General features: G+C 43.7%; 1 protein-coding gene across 2 annotated transcripts in view; it reads right to left on the minus strand.

Moving 5' to 3' along the window:
- RRP15 (ribosomal RNA processing 15 homolog) overlaps window positions 1-12,183 on the minus strand; it is a 37,688-nt gene extending 25,505 nt beyond the window's left edge. Inside the window, exons 1-4 of one of the 2 annotated variants that reach the window (XM_006265050.4) lie at window positions 11,901-12,175; window positions 6,834-7,102; window positions 3,536-3,633; window positions 2,455-2,656 (exon numbers count right to left, since the gene is read on the minus strand). In XM_006265050.4, the coding sequence (XP_006265112.1) occupies window positions 2,455-2,656; window positions 3,536-3,633; window positions 6,834-7,102; window positions 11,901-11,955 (624 nt within the window). In that variant the 5' untranslated portion in view covers window positions 11,956-12,175. Of the gene's footprint in view, window positions 1-2,454; window positions 2,657-3,535; window positions 3,634-6,833; window positions 7,103-11,900 lie in introns of both variants that reach the window. The other variant, XM_019483164.2, reaches the window with a different exon arrangement.
- Window positions 12,184-15,982: the final 3,799 nt, after the last annotated feature.

The raw sequence follows: 15,982 nt of genomic DNA on the forward strand, positions 1-15,982 counted from the left end.
AAAGATTAGCTGCCAGAACCCTGAGGGAAGGAGGAACAGAAGAATCGGCCTCCCCTCCAGACACAGGAGTTCAAAAGTGGAAAATCTGCTGCATTTGCAGCCTGCATGTAGAAGAAAGAAGCAAGAGCCTGATCACATGCCTAAGTGTGTTCAAGCTGGATTTGAAAGATTCACTTTCACTGAAGGGATTTAGTTCTGCTACGCTTTTCTTACAGGCTGGTTGCTTTATATGGGTGGGGCGGTGTTTCTATCATTGTGGACTGTATTTTAATTGATGGCAAGGTGCCTGCAGTTTGGGATTGGCATTTTTATATTGTTTATGTTGAAATAAGCAAACACATTCCATTTTCTTATACAGTGAAGGCCATATGCTCTAAGTGCCAAAAAGCATAGCATCTTGCTATCAAAACCGGCTTTTAGCTCTTGCACACAAGCGAAGGATTCTCCTGATCTGTCTAAATTCACAAAACAAAAAAATCCCTCCCCTAGGGATATGCAGGCTCCAAGCAGCAAGTTACAATCTGAGAAAAACTAAAACATTCTGCCACTGAGCAGGACTTTATGTTCTATTTAGTCTAAGATGTATGTCTGGGTATAGGCCTCAGCCTTGCTCATCAAGAAGATGAAGAATGGGAATATGCAAAATTGGTGAGTTGTGTTCCCAAAAGAAAACAAGCCTTAATTAAAAGCAGCTTGAACAAAGTCCCTGATAGGTTTGGTTCAATCCTGGCTAGAGGATCATGGTAATCAAAGGAATTGGGGAAGGAAGCAGAGTGGGGATTTATACCAGGAAGATACAGCTCTTAGGAGAGAAAAAACTTAGCCTTGAACATGAATTGTAAGATTCCTAGAATCCATGCACCACTTTAGGAATTTTTGGGCATTGTAAGTTTGTTCAAAGGGAAAGAGGATACACAAGATATGAAGTGAGGAGAGAGACAAGCATCCAAAAGCACTTAAACATATGCCCTCAATAACTCCTCCAAAACAAAGCATTCAAAAATAAACAGAAGCACTTAGACACCTGAAAGCTATGTCCTTAAGCCCTATAATTCAGGGGGAGAAGGCAGAGAAGGACACAGTCAGCAAGCCTTCTCTACAGTTTGATAAAAGGCAAAATAGGCCACAATCTTTCCTCAAACTAGTCTACAAAATTTGTCTGCCATATTTTTGCAGCTGATGTATAATCACCCCTGGCCAAATTTATAACCATGATGACAAATCCTTAACTACAGCAGCACTAGTAAGCACAACCACTAGATCTCTTTTTCCATATGAAGTCAAACAAGCAGGACAGATTAACTGTCAGCACCAAGTTAAACTGTTCTCATAACCCAAAGAATATTTAAAGTATTTTAACATTACACTTGCATGAAATTTATGAGTTCTCTTCATGCTAGGCACTGTTTCAGCATGCTCCCTGAACACACGCAAACAAAAAACATGTGACAAACTATTGTCTTTCCACTGATTAAAGTATTTCTTCCTGGCACAGAAAAGTACTTAGTTAACTGCTATGGGTCTAGGCCAAGAAGTATTCCACCCACTACCAAGCACAAAGTTCAAAACACAACTGTTGTAAAAACCTGCAACTTCTGAAATTTGAGAGAGAGAGAGAGAGAGAGAGAGAGAGAGAGAGAGAGAGAGAGAGAGAGAGAATGTCTTAGCAACGTTTTTTTAACCCCAGCTAGTCAAAGTCCAACAACTTTGTCTGCATCACACCAGTGTCTGATCAAAACAACCATGTGATTGACTTATATTTCCCAATTCCAAAATAAATCAAGATCAGCAGGAATTCTACAGCCATGGCAGCATGCACGTGACTAACAAAAGAAAACCCTAAAACTGACCTTTCCAATGTTTCTAACTATCCTTCTTTCTTGTCTGTCCACACTTTGTTGTCTGTCAATACAATCTCTTTCCATAACAAAATGATACCATGATAGAGGAGGCAAAGCCATTTAGTTTCTAGTCTTACGATCCTCTGAAAACAACTGAACCCCAAAAGACCAAACTGCTAATGCACAACTTGAATGGGTCAGTATATCACCTTCTATAAAATGGCATTATAGAAAAGGCTAGACCATTTAACACTGTTTGACGTGGTTAACCATCGCTGTTCAGCTTTCAAATAGAGAGTTGTGAAGCCAGCGTTTGTTGTTGCAGTCTTGAAGTAAATGCCCAGGCAGGGTCCATTTTTTTTTTTTTTTTTACACTTCCCTAAATTGCCCATATTTTGATTAACAAACTACCCAGACGTTTCCTGGTATTCTGGATTTTGAGAAGCAAAGATCAGAATTAGATGGGAGGTGATGCAAGAGAGGATCAGTGTGTCTCAGTAGCCAGCAAAAAGAGATCAGCAGCATGGGCACAAATAATTAATAACTATTAAATAACCAAGATAAGTAACTCCTGAGAAAATACCTAGCGTGAATTGAGTAAGACCAGGCCTACCTGTTTCTTCTTTATGGCTGTCTTAGCAATATTCTGTTCTCTTTTTGTTCCTTCCATACCTCTGAGTACATCAATGAAATCTTTCTTTGAAACAGAAGACATCAGCTTAGCACGTTTTCTATTGGAATTCCCTGCCTCTTTTACTTTCTCATCAACATTATTTTGGTGCTTCCGGACAGCGTTAAATAACTGTACAATACCCCTGGGATAAGAAAGAAAGCAGACATTATATTTTGCATCAAGCTGTCATTACAGAAGCAACTTCTTTTTCAAACCAATACTGAGCTGGTGCAGATGCTAAGAGACCCTGAGCTTTCAAGAACAGCTATTTATAATCATAACAATTAAATAGAAAATAACCATATACACACCAGGCATTCTTCTCTTCCTCCACCCCTGATTGTATGAACCAGACGAAGATCTATCAATACAAACCCAATTCAAACAACTTAAGTGTGTTTACAGTCATACTGAAATCACTGGGGGTCTCAAGTACAACACTGACTCCTAGCAGGGTCCTTGGCAGCCAAAACACGCTACCGAGAGGTATGTGGTACTTAACAATTGACACCAACATAAGAAAACACTCCATTCCTGAATACTGTAATATCACTTCTTATTCCCTTGCTATTCCTTATTCACTTGCTAATATCACTAGCAAATTACTCATCTAAGTCTTCATCAAGACATTAAGAGATAAAGAGACCGCACTGGCAGTATGTTTTGCCAAAAGCATGTGGCACCACATTAAAGTGATATGAAACAAACCTGATCTCAAGAACAATGAACTTGGTGAGCTCTCTGTAGAGAAACTGGTAGATGTGACTGATCTGCATATTTTTAAGAACAGAATCAACAGAACAATAAACTCAAACACAGCACTCGTGCTAGACAAAGACTTAGCACATGCCATATATTCTTGTCTAAATTCTAATGTTTCAATATGACTTCTGAAACCTTTCCATGAACTTGATACTACAAAACACAGATTGTGTATAAATCACTTGGCTCACACTAGTCACTTCTTAAGAGTTCAATTTAATTGGAAACAGAAGGAGGTGTCACAGAAACACTTTCTTACCTTGTGGCAATTCTCTGAAGATCTCTCTCTTTGTCTCTGTCTTTGGCAACATCTGGCTTGACTCTGCACATCATTTCCCACTCCCGCTTTTTATCAAGCTGTGATACAAATATCGTTATGTGAAAAAACACTGCATATTTTTAAAATGTAGCATACTATGGTAGTACATTCTGGAAGAAAACAAAGATGATAAATCATACAGATTCAGTATAGCTGAAAGCAAAGGGAATTTCTAAATATTGCATATGTGGGTCCAGGCTGACAGGTCCTAAGGTCAGTTTGTGGTACCTTGATCTGGTCCTTCAACAACCACTTGTCTTGTTGGGAGATAACAATCCCTTGAAGAGTCTTCTAGGACAGTACATGGGGTCTGGGAAAAGGATATATGCAATCTGAAAAGAGGATATGTTGATTGGGGAAAAACCAACACATGGTTTGAGACTCAGGTTGAGCGTTAAACAGTTGCACAGCTAATTAAAATCAAACTATCAGGGTCCACCTGGATCAATCAACAATTAAATTCATGACTGGGGCAGATATGAGTTTGTGACATCTATCAGACCCCGTTACTTAGTTGGTTAAATTCCTCAAACAAAATAACCACTTCCATATATTAATAGGGAAGGGATATCTATTAACAGGGATAACAAATTAAGCAGTATTAGCAACTATGATAATTAATCAACAACAAGAACAAGGATCAATTACAACAAGCAACAGTAGCAGTTCAGCAGCAATGAAAAGGAGCTATTGGCCACACAAGGCCCCCCAGCCCCCACTCTGTTTCTCACACTGTTTCAAGGGAATAAGGTATGCTGCCTTCTGGCTCCCCCTCTAGAGACAGAGACCCTCATTCTCACTCTGACACTTCACAAATCCACACACCTTCAGCTTGCCCCCAGATCTCACACGCAGATGCTCTCATCAATTCCAAACAAATACTCTCACTCGGCAAACTTTCTCTCTCTCTCTCATCACTTGACCCCCTTCCCCCCCCCCCCCCCCCCCCCCCCCCCCCCGAGTCAAGACAATAAGCCATGTGCTCTGGACTCTCCCAAGATGACAACCAGATTACAACGCAAGGCCAAACACCCACAATGATTTAGCGACAACCCAACCAAGGATGGCAGGACACTGATCAACAGCAGCAGCTCCAAACTATTACTGAAGACCCTAGGCTCTGGTGACCACGACAACAAACACCCTAATTTGTCCTCAGTCACAGGCGAACATGCTGAGCTCTGGTCAGCAGGACATTTTTAAAGGACTGTTACTCCACTTGTGTTGACCAGTCACAACTCACACATGTCCATCAATCACACAACTTGTCAAAAACCTTCATTCTGTTCACTTATTGACCAGTCCAAATCCCAACCACCTCAGAAGTGGCACAATCACTCAACTGTCAATCAACAGACATCTCTGCCACTCTTGGCATCTCAATCACACATGCTCCATAATGGATCCTAAGTCCTTTACCTCACACAGGTGAACAGTTCACAACTGCATACGCTTTATTTTACACAAACTTCATAAATAACTACACTAAACAGGAGGGAACAGTATGCAACTGGTGTATCAGAACTCCACCCTAACAGATAGATGGAATCTGGGAAGAGGATAGATGGAATCAGCAAAATTGACCCATTCTAGCACACGGATACCCAAATGGGAAAAAAAGGAGAGGATTATTTAAAGAACCACCCTCCTGTCCACACACTAAGCCCTAGATCATATTTCTGATGCAGCTTATCCACACCATAAGAGTTCAAAAATCACAAGTTTTAACTTCCATATGTAGGTCCCACACTAGGTCTTACAGATGGAAGTTAAAACTCATGATTTTTGAAGGTGTGTCATATTTAAGCCTAACCTTACTTTGTGTTCTCTACTGAATGGATCATACAGTGAGTGCACTGTGGTTTGTGATCAACTGATAAGGCAAGATGTAAGGTACACAAGGAAGAATGTTAACCGAACAGAGAGGCTATTAAGTGTTCACTGGAAAAAAGCTTTAATATGCAACATTTTGATTTTCTTTTGAAGCTTGATGTTTTAGAACCCAGCCTAATCATATTTTCTGCCATTATCATCAACCACAGTAAATACTGTTTTTATTTCCAATGTGACAGTGGAAAGCTGTATTTCTCCCCACCCCCTGCTTCAGGAATAAGTTAGCAGCAACATTTTTTTGCTTAAACAATTTAACAGTGTTCTAGTCAGAGCTATCATACATTGAGCCTACACTATACAAAAACTCTTTCATGAAATTACAGTCCTTATCTTTATAATTTCAGGCAGACTACTACAAATTCATAAGTTTATGACCATGCTCTGGCCTTTGATCAAAAGAATTACCCTAGTCTACCTTCCATCAGCATGGAATTAATAAAAGGCAGACTGTATTTGAGTTTATCTAGGGGTGAACAAATCATCTTACAGCCTCACCGCCCACTACTAATTTGTGGTACCCCACATATTTATTGAATAAAGCCATGGCAAAACAGTAACTGACTGGATTTCTTACTGCAGCTTTCTGTATTCAAAAGAGGGCTACAGCTTAATCACAGCTCATCCCAAACTAACTAGAGAACTGAGAGAGTTCACCCTATTAAAACGGCACTGTTAGGCCAAAGCAGTCAAAGTGCCTGCATTATGCGCTTTTAACATCAAGGAAAAATTCAAATTTTAATTGCTGTTACAATCCTGCATAAAAGCTATGCCGTTACATCATCTACATGGCTTTGCCTCAATTCAGGAGGGAACTTTCAAAAGTGGACATGACTTAGGTATTTGTTTTTTCTTTTAAAAAGAAGACAGAACTTCACCAGGAAGAATCAGGTGATGGGGGGAGGATGACACTGAATGGGGGTCATCAATTCCCACCTCAAGGTCAATGCTGGTGTAAGATGCATCAGAGTTTCTCTTGTTTTTTGCATCTAGTATGACAGTAAGACATGGGCTATTTGCCTCGATTCTCATTTTTAATCCCTTAAAAAGGCCCCTCTATTGCATTTTAAGGACAGTCATAAGAAAACTTAAAGGTGAGGATAAAACCACAATTAGAACACTACCCACTATGATGCGCCAACCTTTAGGACTTGCAGTATGCCCTGAGTATCAGCATATTCAAGCTGTATAAGGTAAGTGACAAAACATATACCAAAGCTGGGAATGCTCTCAGAGAGTGCTCTGCCAGTTGCTCCCCTTCTGCTACACCAAAAGGGGCTTCTACCATTTGCTTGCAGTGAGTAATAGTGTGGTAGTACTATACGGATAGTGTCTCTCTCCTTCTCACCTTCATTTTTTTCTCCAGCCTTTCTTGTTTTTCCTTCTCTCTCTCCTTGTCCAACTCTTTATTTTTAACCAAAATAGTAGGTTTACTCTCAGGGACCTTTCTGTTGAGCACTTTAGCCATGGCATCTGCCCAACCTGTACTTGTACCAGCCTTGGATTTGGCTGAATTTTCATCCACAGTGCAGAGGGCTTCATCCTCATCGTCACCTTCTAATGCTTCCTCTTCTGAAGAGAAGCTGTCTTCTGGGAGCCCTGAACTCCATTCAGAACCTGGAGAAAGATAAAGGAGGTGAGACTCCTGCTTTCAACAATATCCTAAGGCTAAGTGATTTTGTAGCAGGCATAATGCAAGTATTCAGGACCATGCACCATTTCCTACTACAACTATTCCCCCAAGAAAACATCCAATGGGGTATATACTGCTCTGATTAATTTATTAGAAAGTACATTGTGTAAGCATTGCCTAGTATGAGTAATAATTTAAGGGGCTGGAGGAGGGTCATGGGGATGAAAGAGGGGAAGAAAACCTCAGCATTTTTTTATGGATTTAGTGAACATGATGATGATTGGAAGCAGTTAATTTCAAGAGGGGGAAAAAAAACAAATCCCTCCCCCAACTTTTCAGGCAAAACATTAAAACTACAACACTGACACCTAGTGTTTAAATCTGTAGAGCCAGACATACCATGCTAGTGTGGCATTTCCCACATGTGCACAAGCCAATAAGCTTTGTGTATAGGTTCATTAGAGGAAAAGGAAAAGATGCAAGGCCTTCAGAATTATAGGTTCCTACTCAGACAGGCAGGATGTGAAGAGCTATATTTTGTAACTCTGGGATTCAAGCAACTTGCTCAAACTCTGCTAGAACATTAAAGAGATGCTCAGGTCTCCCAAGATACATAAGAAAAAACCCAATTTTTTTTCAAAATCTGTTGTTACTTTCTTTAAACAGCAGCAGTGCATGAGAGAGCGAGCGCTCAGTCATAAATACACAGAAACAGACAGGCATCAAATTGGCCAACATCCCTAATGATAACCTGCCTGTTATAGGTTTCACATCCCCTCAGAAGTCTTAAGTTACTGGCTGTCTTGCAAGTAAAGTAAGTAGCTGGAGGGCTTGAATTAATTTCTGTCTGCCAAAATCTCATCATGAATAACCTGGAGGCTGACACCTGATACACCTTCTCACAGTAGGTGGTACCTCATGTTGTCCTACTGACTTTATTGAAACACTTTGAAAACTAAAGTGCATCTTAATGATACCTAAGGGTCTCTTTCTCAGTTTGCCATTTGTATAACTGAGATAAAACTACTCATCTGTACAGGTGTGTTTTTCCAAAGATTATCCATAGGGTTAAAGGCTAGGAGAAAACATTCAGTCATATGATAGGATCCTCCATATATCCAGGCCCTTAATATTTCATCCAGTTACTTCTGCGCCAAAACCCATAACTGGAGTTTAACCAAAGCATTTATTCTAGAAAAGGCACTTAGTCTTAATGTGAAGCTATCACCAAAAGAAAATATGCTACGTTTCTTAATAGTTTATTTAAATAGTCACCTTCTTTGTTAAAAATCTGGGCCTGGCTTTCTACTGGAATTTGCCTAACTTCAGCTACCAGCTCTAGGTTCTTGCTTTGGCTATATTCAAATAATTTTTGGTTGCATGGGCCCATCTTATCAAGCAATTCAAACTGCTCTGCCTGACTGCCCTGCTCCTTCTTCATTAACCATTTCACATTCTACTTGCCTTTAGGCCTATATACCCTAGAACCTGTAACAAATACAAGATTTTAAAAATCCATGTAAACAAAGTCATTGCAAACCTCATTTAGAAAATGAAAATCAGCCTTTAAATTAGTGCAAAAGGTCACATAGATGTTCTTAAAACAAAAAACACCTGCAATGGGTTTTGCACTAGTTTAAATGACATCTAAAAAACCTGACACATAAAACCCATAGAACGCTCCTACCATTTACAAAACGTAGAAATGAGGCAAAAGTTCCAATTTGCACCTCCACAGGACCTCTAATTTAAGAATTCCTCTGTAAGTAATAGTAAGACTAGGCTTCAAGCACTGCCTGTGATATTACAGACAGGCCAGGTAGAACACAGATATAAACTGATAAGCTACAAGTCACAAAGTAAACCAGTAGTAGCAGTGTCAGGAGCAGAAATTAGGAATCCTAACTACTCATATATGCTATATGCATTTTGGTTTATTGCAGTGGAATAGGGATTAAACAAGCCTTAGTTTAAGCAATGTAATTCATACAATTATGGATGAGTCTCAGTTTTTGTTAAAGAAATTCTAGACTTGATGATTCTGAAGAAAGTCTTGAAAACAGCAAAATCATGTAGTTAAGCAAGGGAATGAGCCTGAGGGAAGAGGATCAGAAACCAAAGGACAAATAAAATGTTCCAACGAGCATTTTAAATGACAGCAATGTGGGATGTTAACTCTAAACACTACACAATCATCTGATGAAAACCAAAGATTACTGTCAGGAAACAAAAATCATTGTAAGAGGCATACAAGCATCCCTAAGCTACTAGTATGTCCCACCCAGCACAACAGTCTCATAACCCAAGGACATTTCCCTTTTACTCCCAATCCTAAAATTAAAGGCCTTCCCAAAACAAAAACCAAAACCAAAAAACCCAAACCCACGGAAAGACTCGAAAGTTCAAATGATGTTTCTTTTTCAGGTAATTGGATAGCTCCAATTCTGACAGAAGTAACTAGGGAGAGATGCTAATCTTCTTTATCAAACACAATCTGCAGGCTGACCTAGACTTTCAGCTGCTACACGGAAAGCAACAAGGTTTCAGCAAGTCACAACTATTACTTTGAATATCCTGAAGCATCTCTTGAGAGTTGGGGATAAAATATAGGCAACTCATGCTAAATTAAAATAGAGTCTCTAATCTTGATGCTTCAACTTCTGTTGTGGGTATATGGGACTCCTTCCTGAACTTGGGACTCATTCCTCTATTTCAGCACTAAAGTCCCAGGCTTACAAACAGATATCCACACTTCCAACTTTTATTCACATAAGTACATTGGGCTCACTGAGCTAACAGGGGAAACATTCCTAAAGTTAAATATATCACTCCTTCCAAGATTAGAACCTGTGAAATGATATCTTCTTTCAGTCGTCTCTTAAATAAAGTTCCCTTTTCTCAGGCTGACCAGATCAACCTGGCCTCTAATACTGGCTATCTTGCTGTTTACAAGATACAGTAATTTGTCCTACATTTGTCTTTCTGGGCAAGCAGGCACAGAAGCCAATTTTGATTGGAAGAAAAAAATGCAGTCTAGGAAAAAATTTAAGGCAGTGGTGGTCAATTTGTAAGGTGTGTGCCACAAGTGGCATAGACAGCATCTGTGTGTGGCACATGGCAGATGAGCAGGGAACAGAAAGCAGAGAAGCAGCTCAGGCAGGAGATTAGAGTGGCACTGGAGCCAATTACACCTGCCAAAAAGGTTGGCCTGAACTGCTCTAAGGAGGAACGCACAAGAGTAATTATTATTTGTAAAGTTCCAGCAACATCAAGCTTAAACCAATGAATAATTACATGTAATTGGATAAAACACAATACCTTATTTACTCAACTATAAGATAACCCTGAATGCAAGACAAGCCCCCAATAATCAGATTCTACATGTGCAAATTTTGTAAATTCATTATAATTTTCCACATGTGAAATCTAACTGTTGGAAGATCATCTTAAATTCATCCCCTCCCCCACTAGTGCAGGTGGTGGGGCAAGAGGTGATGAGGACCGGCTGACTGTAGGGAACAGACAGCAGGGAAGGCATGGGGGGGCAATAAGGGTGCAAGCAGCTTTCCTGTTCACCCCTCCTCCCCTCTCCACAGCCCTGTGCCCCTGGCAGCAGCAGGGACAGAGCCTGTCAGTGCACAGCAAAGGTAAGGAGTGAGGGGGAGGCGGGGCTGTGGGGAAGGAGTGACAGGGTGTGCCAAGGCAGTGGGGTTGGGGCTGCCCTGCCCCCCCCCCCCCACTGCCTTGTGCTTGATTGTAAGGTGTGGGGGTTTCCCCCCCCTCCTGTTAATTAAATGGGAGGAACCCATCTTGTAATCTAGTAAATGTATGCCCTTAGCAAATCCATTATTTTGGGGTTTTTTGTTTGTACTTTTTCACTGCCTTCAGGGCTTTTTGTAATTGGGGGCATTTGATGGGTTGGCATTAACAACAATAATAAAAATACTACCCTATTTTATTTCCACACAGAAACATCAGTAGAAAACATACACAGCTTAAAGACTTTGAGGCAAAAGCCTCAACAGAAAGGTGCACAAGTTGGAGAAGCAACAGAGACCAGCAAAATAGCACCAAGAAAATTACACGTGGAGGAGAAAAGAGCTGCCAATTAAGCATAAACCCCCAAGGTTTTCAGCAGGAGCAGATATCCACAGGAGGGCAGAAGCTCCACAGCATTATCTCCACGCTATCCAGCCTGAACTCAAACCAAGGAAATAAAGCCCACTCGATGCCCCCACTTCCCGCATGCACTCACCCCGCTCTACAAACCAGAACAAACAGGGACCACTGCAGCCACGCTCTGAACAGTAGGAACAAACCTCAGACTTGTGAGCCTACGCAAGCATATACATGCATGCACATATGTGCCCACACACATACATGTGCATGCATTTACATGTGAGCATTTCTGTGCACATACTTATGCACATGCATGTGTTTCCATGCATGTGTGGACGAGTTCATGTTTGCAGACCTGCATAGGTGTGCACATGCGCCTGTACATCCACACGTGCATGTGAACGTACGTGTGGGCGGGGGGGGGGGTGGATAGTAGCGAATTTGACCCTACGAGCACTGGCAAATGGGTAACCCTATATCCGTTCCCCTCCACGCGCCCTACGGCTCCCGTCCAGCCCCGGGGGTAGAGAGAAAAAAGGGGGGGGGGGGGTGGAAGGGAAGAGGAAAAGGGCAATACACCTTCCCGTTACCCTCCCCCCCCCCCCGATCTTGGGAGAAACACGGGACACCTCCCCAGCAGGCTTGGGCGCCCCCGCCCTTTACCGCTCTCCTCGGCCGCGACTCCGCTCCCACGTGGGTCCGCCATGGCGGCCGCCATCTTGCCCGGCCTGCGTTCTGCCGAAGCCGTCCCGGGCGGCCCCGCCGGCCCCGGGCGCACAAGTTCCGCCTCCCGGGGTTCCGGCTGCGCCGCCTCCCGGGGCAAAGGGCTGCAGGGACGGGAGGGAAACAGCTGGGGTAGGGCGGGACGGCTCGCTCTACGCTCCCGGAAGAAGCCCCCGGCAAGAAGAGGCGGGAGGCTTCCCTGTGGCAAAATCTGCATCCGTTTCCCGGGAGACTGCAAAGGAAGTGGCACCGCCCGCTCCCCGTGCCGAGGCGGCGGGCGGGAGCACCCCCTGGGGGCGGGGGGGCGGACTCTGGGCGCTGTGTTTCACGGTGTGCAAGTTGACACCGTGTGTCAGTAGACCGCAATTTTTTTTAAAATCAGAAAAGTAAGACTTTTCGTACAGCTGGGTGGGCAGCCAGGCGGCTCAGCGTGGTGAGCAGGGCTGCCGGCCCGCCAGGATTGCCCTGCAGTCTGCGGGAATCACAGAGACCTCTCCGGGAGGCTGCTGAGAGTCAACGGGGGGGGGTCAAAGACAGGGCATCCGTTAAAATAAAGATGAAATGTTGCATATGATTTCTACAGTTGTCCAGTGGGTTTTCTAAGCGTCCTAAAAGTAATGTACATTTGCCTTCCTGACATAAAATCATTAATGCTGTTACATCATGTGATGAAACCATGGGTGGCTGGTGCCTCCTGAGTCGGAGGGCGGGGTACTTGCCCCACAGCAGCCAGTCAGCAACCCGGGGTTCCCCGCGGCCATTGCATTGACCAGAGGGGGCCAACCTAGAAGTGCCAGCAAAGCTTCTCCTGCCTGGTGTTCCCACTCCCTGGCCAGCACTTTCAGGGGGGCACCGGTGCTCCTGCCTGTCACCTAACTGGGGAGCGCTGGCTCTCAGGGATGCACCCCCGTGCACTCCTTATGCATCGCCACTGCATGAAACCTCCTGCCATAGATTCAAACAGAGCTGGCAACCCTAGTGGGCAGCAGGGCAGCTTGGCATGAAGAGCAGCAAGCGCTGCTTGCTGCTTCTGCTCTGTGCCTGCCCGCTCGCTTCCTTCCTGGCAAGCATCGTGGGTAAGTGTCTCTGGGTACAGGGTCTGGGCCCAGCCTGGCTCCAAGCAGGGGCGGAGGGGAGGAGGCAGGAGCCTGGCCAGGGAAGCCCCTAGATGCCAGTAGCACAGTGTATAAGTCGAGGTGGAAATTTAAGGGTGAATAATTTGGCTTCAAACCTCAATTTATACACCATGAAATATGGTAGCTTCAGCCTGCTCCAAGGTGATGGAAGGAGCAATTTTGTAATCCTTCAGAATCCCAGGATGCCCTGCTCCCAGCCCCCTCGTCCCCCTACCCAGAGCAGGGAGGTGTCCTGGCTCGTTACCAGCCCCCTAGTGGCAAATCAGAGCTTTGCAGGCGAGAAAAGGTGTTAACTCTTAACCTCACGGCACATTTCAACTTTAATTGACCTTAGTCTACAGATTTAGCATGGTCTAAGGCAGGGGTGGGCAAAATGGCAGATCCGGTTGATGGGCAAACTCCATTTACCAGCAGCCCCAATCCATGTTGCTGTGGCCAGTTTCCATGGAGACCCCAGTAGTGGCTGGGCCATGGCAGTGCAGAGCCAGGGTTTCCATGGAGTCAGAGACTGGCGCCAGGAGCACTGGCAGGGAGTGCAGCCAGGAGGGGAGGTGCTCCAGGGCCGGGGCTGGGATCTTGCAGTGGTGACAGCAAGGTCCAGAGACGGGGCAGAGCTGCCATCTACTGCCTGCACACCCCTGCCCGGGGTTATATAGGCAATGGATCACAGCTCTGTCCCGGCTCTGGGCCACGCTGTCACTGCCACAAGATCCCAGCCCTGGAGCAGCTCCTCGCCCAGCTGCGCACCCGGCCAGCACTGCTGGGGTCGATCTCCACGGGAACCCAGGCCCTGTGGTGTCATAGCCCTGCCGCTCCTGGGGTCTCCATGGAAATAGGCTGCAGCGATGCAGGCAAAGACTGCTGGGAAATGGAGTCCATGCAGGCTCAATGCAGCCCACAAGCTGGATTTTGCCCACCTCAGTTGAAGGTGTGACTTCACCCACCATTGCAAAGGGTGCTACCTGGAAGCCAAGAGTCCTTTGCATGTAGCGTTTACTGAACAGTTAAGAAGGAACAGCTCTTCCCGGACAGGTACAGAAGACAAGGGCATTTCTAGAGTTGTTGGATAAACTGTTCTGCACCACCCAGTTCATCTGAACTATGTCAGAGCCCATTTGTTCCATCTTATAGCCGTTTTTTTCAATTAAAGGAAATTTTCCTCTGTAAGGAACATGGCAAAAGCAAAGAACTCCAAAGTTAAAAAGTAGCTGGGGTCCTCTCTGAAACTGCTCCAGGGTTTTACTGGGATCTTGGAATTACATGATTCCTTTAATAACATTTTGAAATATGTTCCAGAAGGCAACTTTCTGTCTTGAAGACCTGTAGACCTTGCTTGCAGGTCATTCTGCCATGAGACACAGGTGATGCTGACAATTGCATTATTTCTAGCCTAACCATGTTCTTTGTACTAAAAGTAGCCTCTAATTTTCACGGCCTCTCTGAAACCACAAACACTGGTGAGGCCTCACTTGGACTGCTGTGTCAAGCTTGAATCCCAGACTTCAAGAAGGATGTGGACAGTTTGGAAAATAATTAATAAGGTCTGCACAGAGCAACAAAAATGATTAGGAGGCAAAATTTATGAGAAAAGGCTGAAAGAACTAGGGGTATTTAGCCTAGAAAAGACAAGATGGGGGGCTGGAGGGTGGGGGGGAAGTTGATAAAAGTCTTCAAATACCTGAAGGGTGATTATAGAAAGCATGAAAATGGGCTGTGGCTATGGGGTACAGAACACCAGCAATAGCCACAAGTTGTGACAGAGGAAATTTAGGCTGGAGATTAGGGAGGACATTTTTTTATATGAGGTGGTTAAACATTTAAACAGATTATGTAGAGAAACTGGAATTTCCATCCCTGGAAGTTTTCAAGAGCAGTTTAGATGGATACTTGGCTGAGATGGCTTAGTCAGGGGTGATCCTGCCTTGAGCAGTAGCCTGAACTAGATGACCTTGTGAGGTCCCTTCCAGCCCTACTTTCCTATGATCCTAGGAGACATGAGAGGGACGGATTACATTGTCCGCTTGATATTAAGCAACACACAATATGAGCACTGGCAAGACTAATACACTTTATTTGATTTGAACAAATTACACTTGGACCTGCAGTCTCAAAGCCTACATTAGTGACATGGCAACTATCATGCATCAAGGAGACATGTTCCACCTTGCATAAAATCTTTCCATTAACAGATCTCACTTCACCATAGGAGCTGGAGCCTTTCACACAGAATTCATCAGAGTTGACAGGAAGCTCTGAAAGACCAGGAGGGATAGAGAAAAAAAAATGTATGTATGGGGGCGGGAGGGGGGGAGGATATTCATCATAACAGAATTCTTTCTTATGTTATTGGGAACAGCTCTCCATACCTGTGCAATTATGGCTGCTAAACTGTGGCAGACCTCTTCCCACATTTACTTTATTGCATTTAGGATAGGTACTAGGCATTGATTTTAAACTCCCGCCATCCTCCAAATCTGAATCTCGCAGTTTAATTTATTTTTCTAGTCAGTACCTCCTTTGCAGGAAGTTTATACTTCCCTTTAGTACTCTGATCCCCCACAGACCTTGTGAATTTCTTCAGGAAAAGAATCAATTCTGAGCTGCAAATGCAACAACACATTTAAACTGTCATGTTCAGTAGCTCAAAAAACCTGAATCAATACATCAGACTCCAGAGAAATACTAAACAAACACTATAATAGTCAAGAGATCACTATCAGTAGATCTTAGCTTTGTTATTCTAGTTCTCCTATTAGGCAATATTTTTTAATCTTTGTTTTTTGAAGGTACCTCCCTCCCAGACAGTCCTATGTCTCTGACAGGTACCAGATTCAGATTTTGCAGGCTGAAATACTTTGCTTAATTCCTGAAATCCAGGATCTTGGC

This window comes from Alligator mississippiensis, chromosome 1 (assembly GCF_030867095.1).
Source record: "Alligator mississippiensis isolate rAllMis1 chromosome 1, rAllMis1, whole genome shotgun sequence".
Taxonomy (NCBI): Eukaryota; Metazoa; Chordata; order Crocodylia; family Alligatoridae; genus Alligator; species Alligator mississippiensis.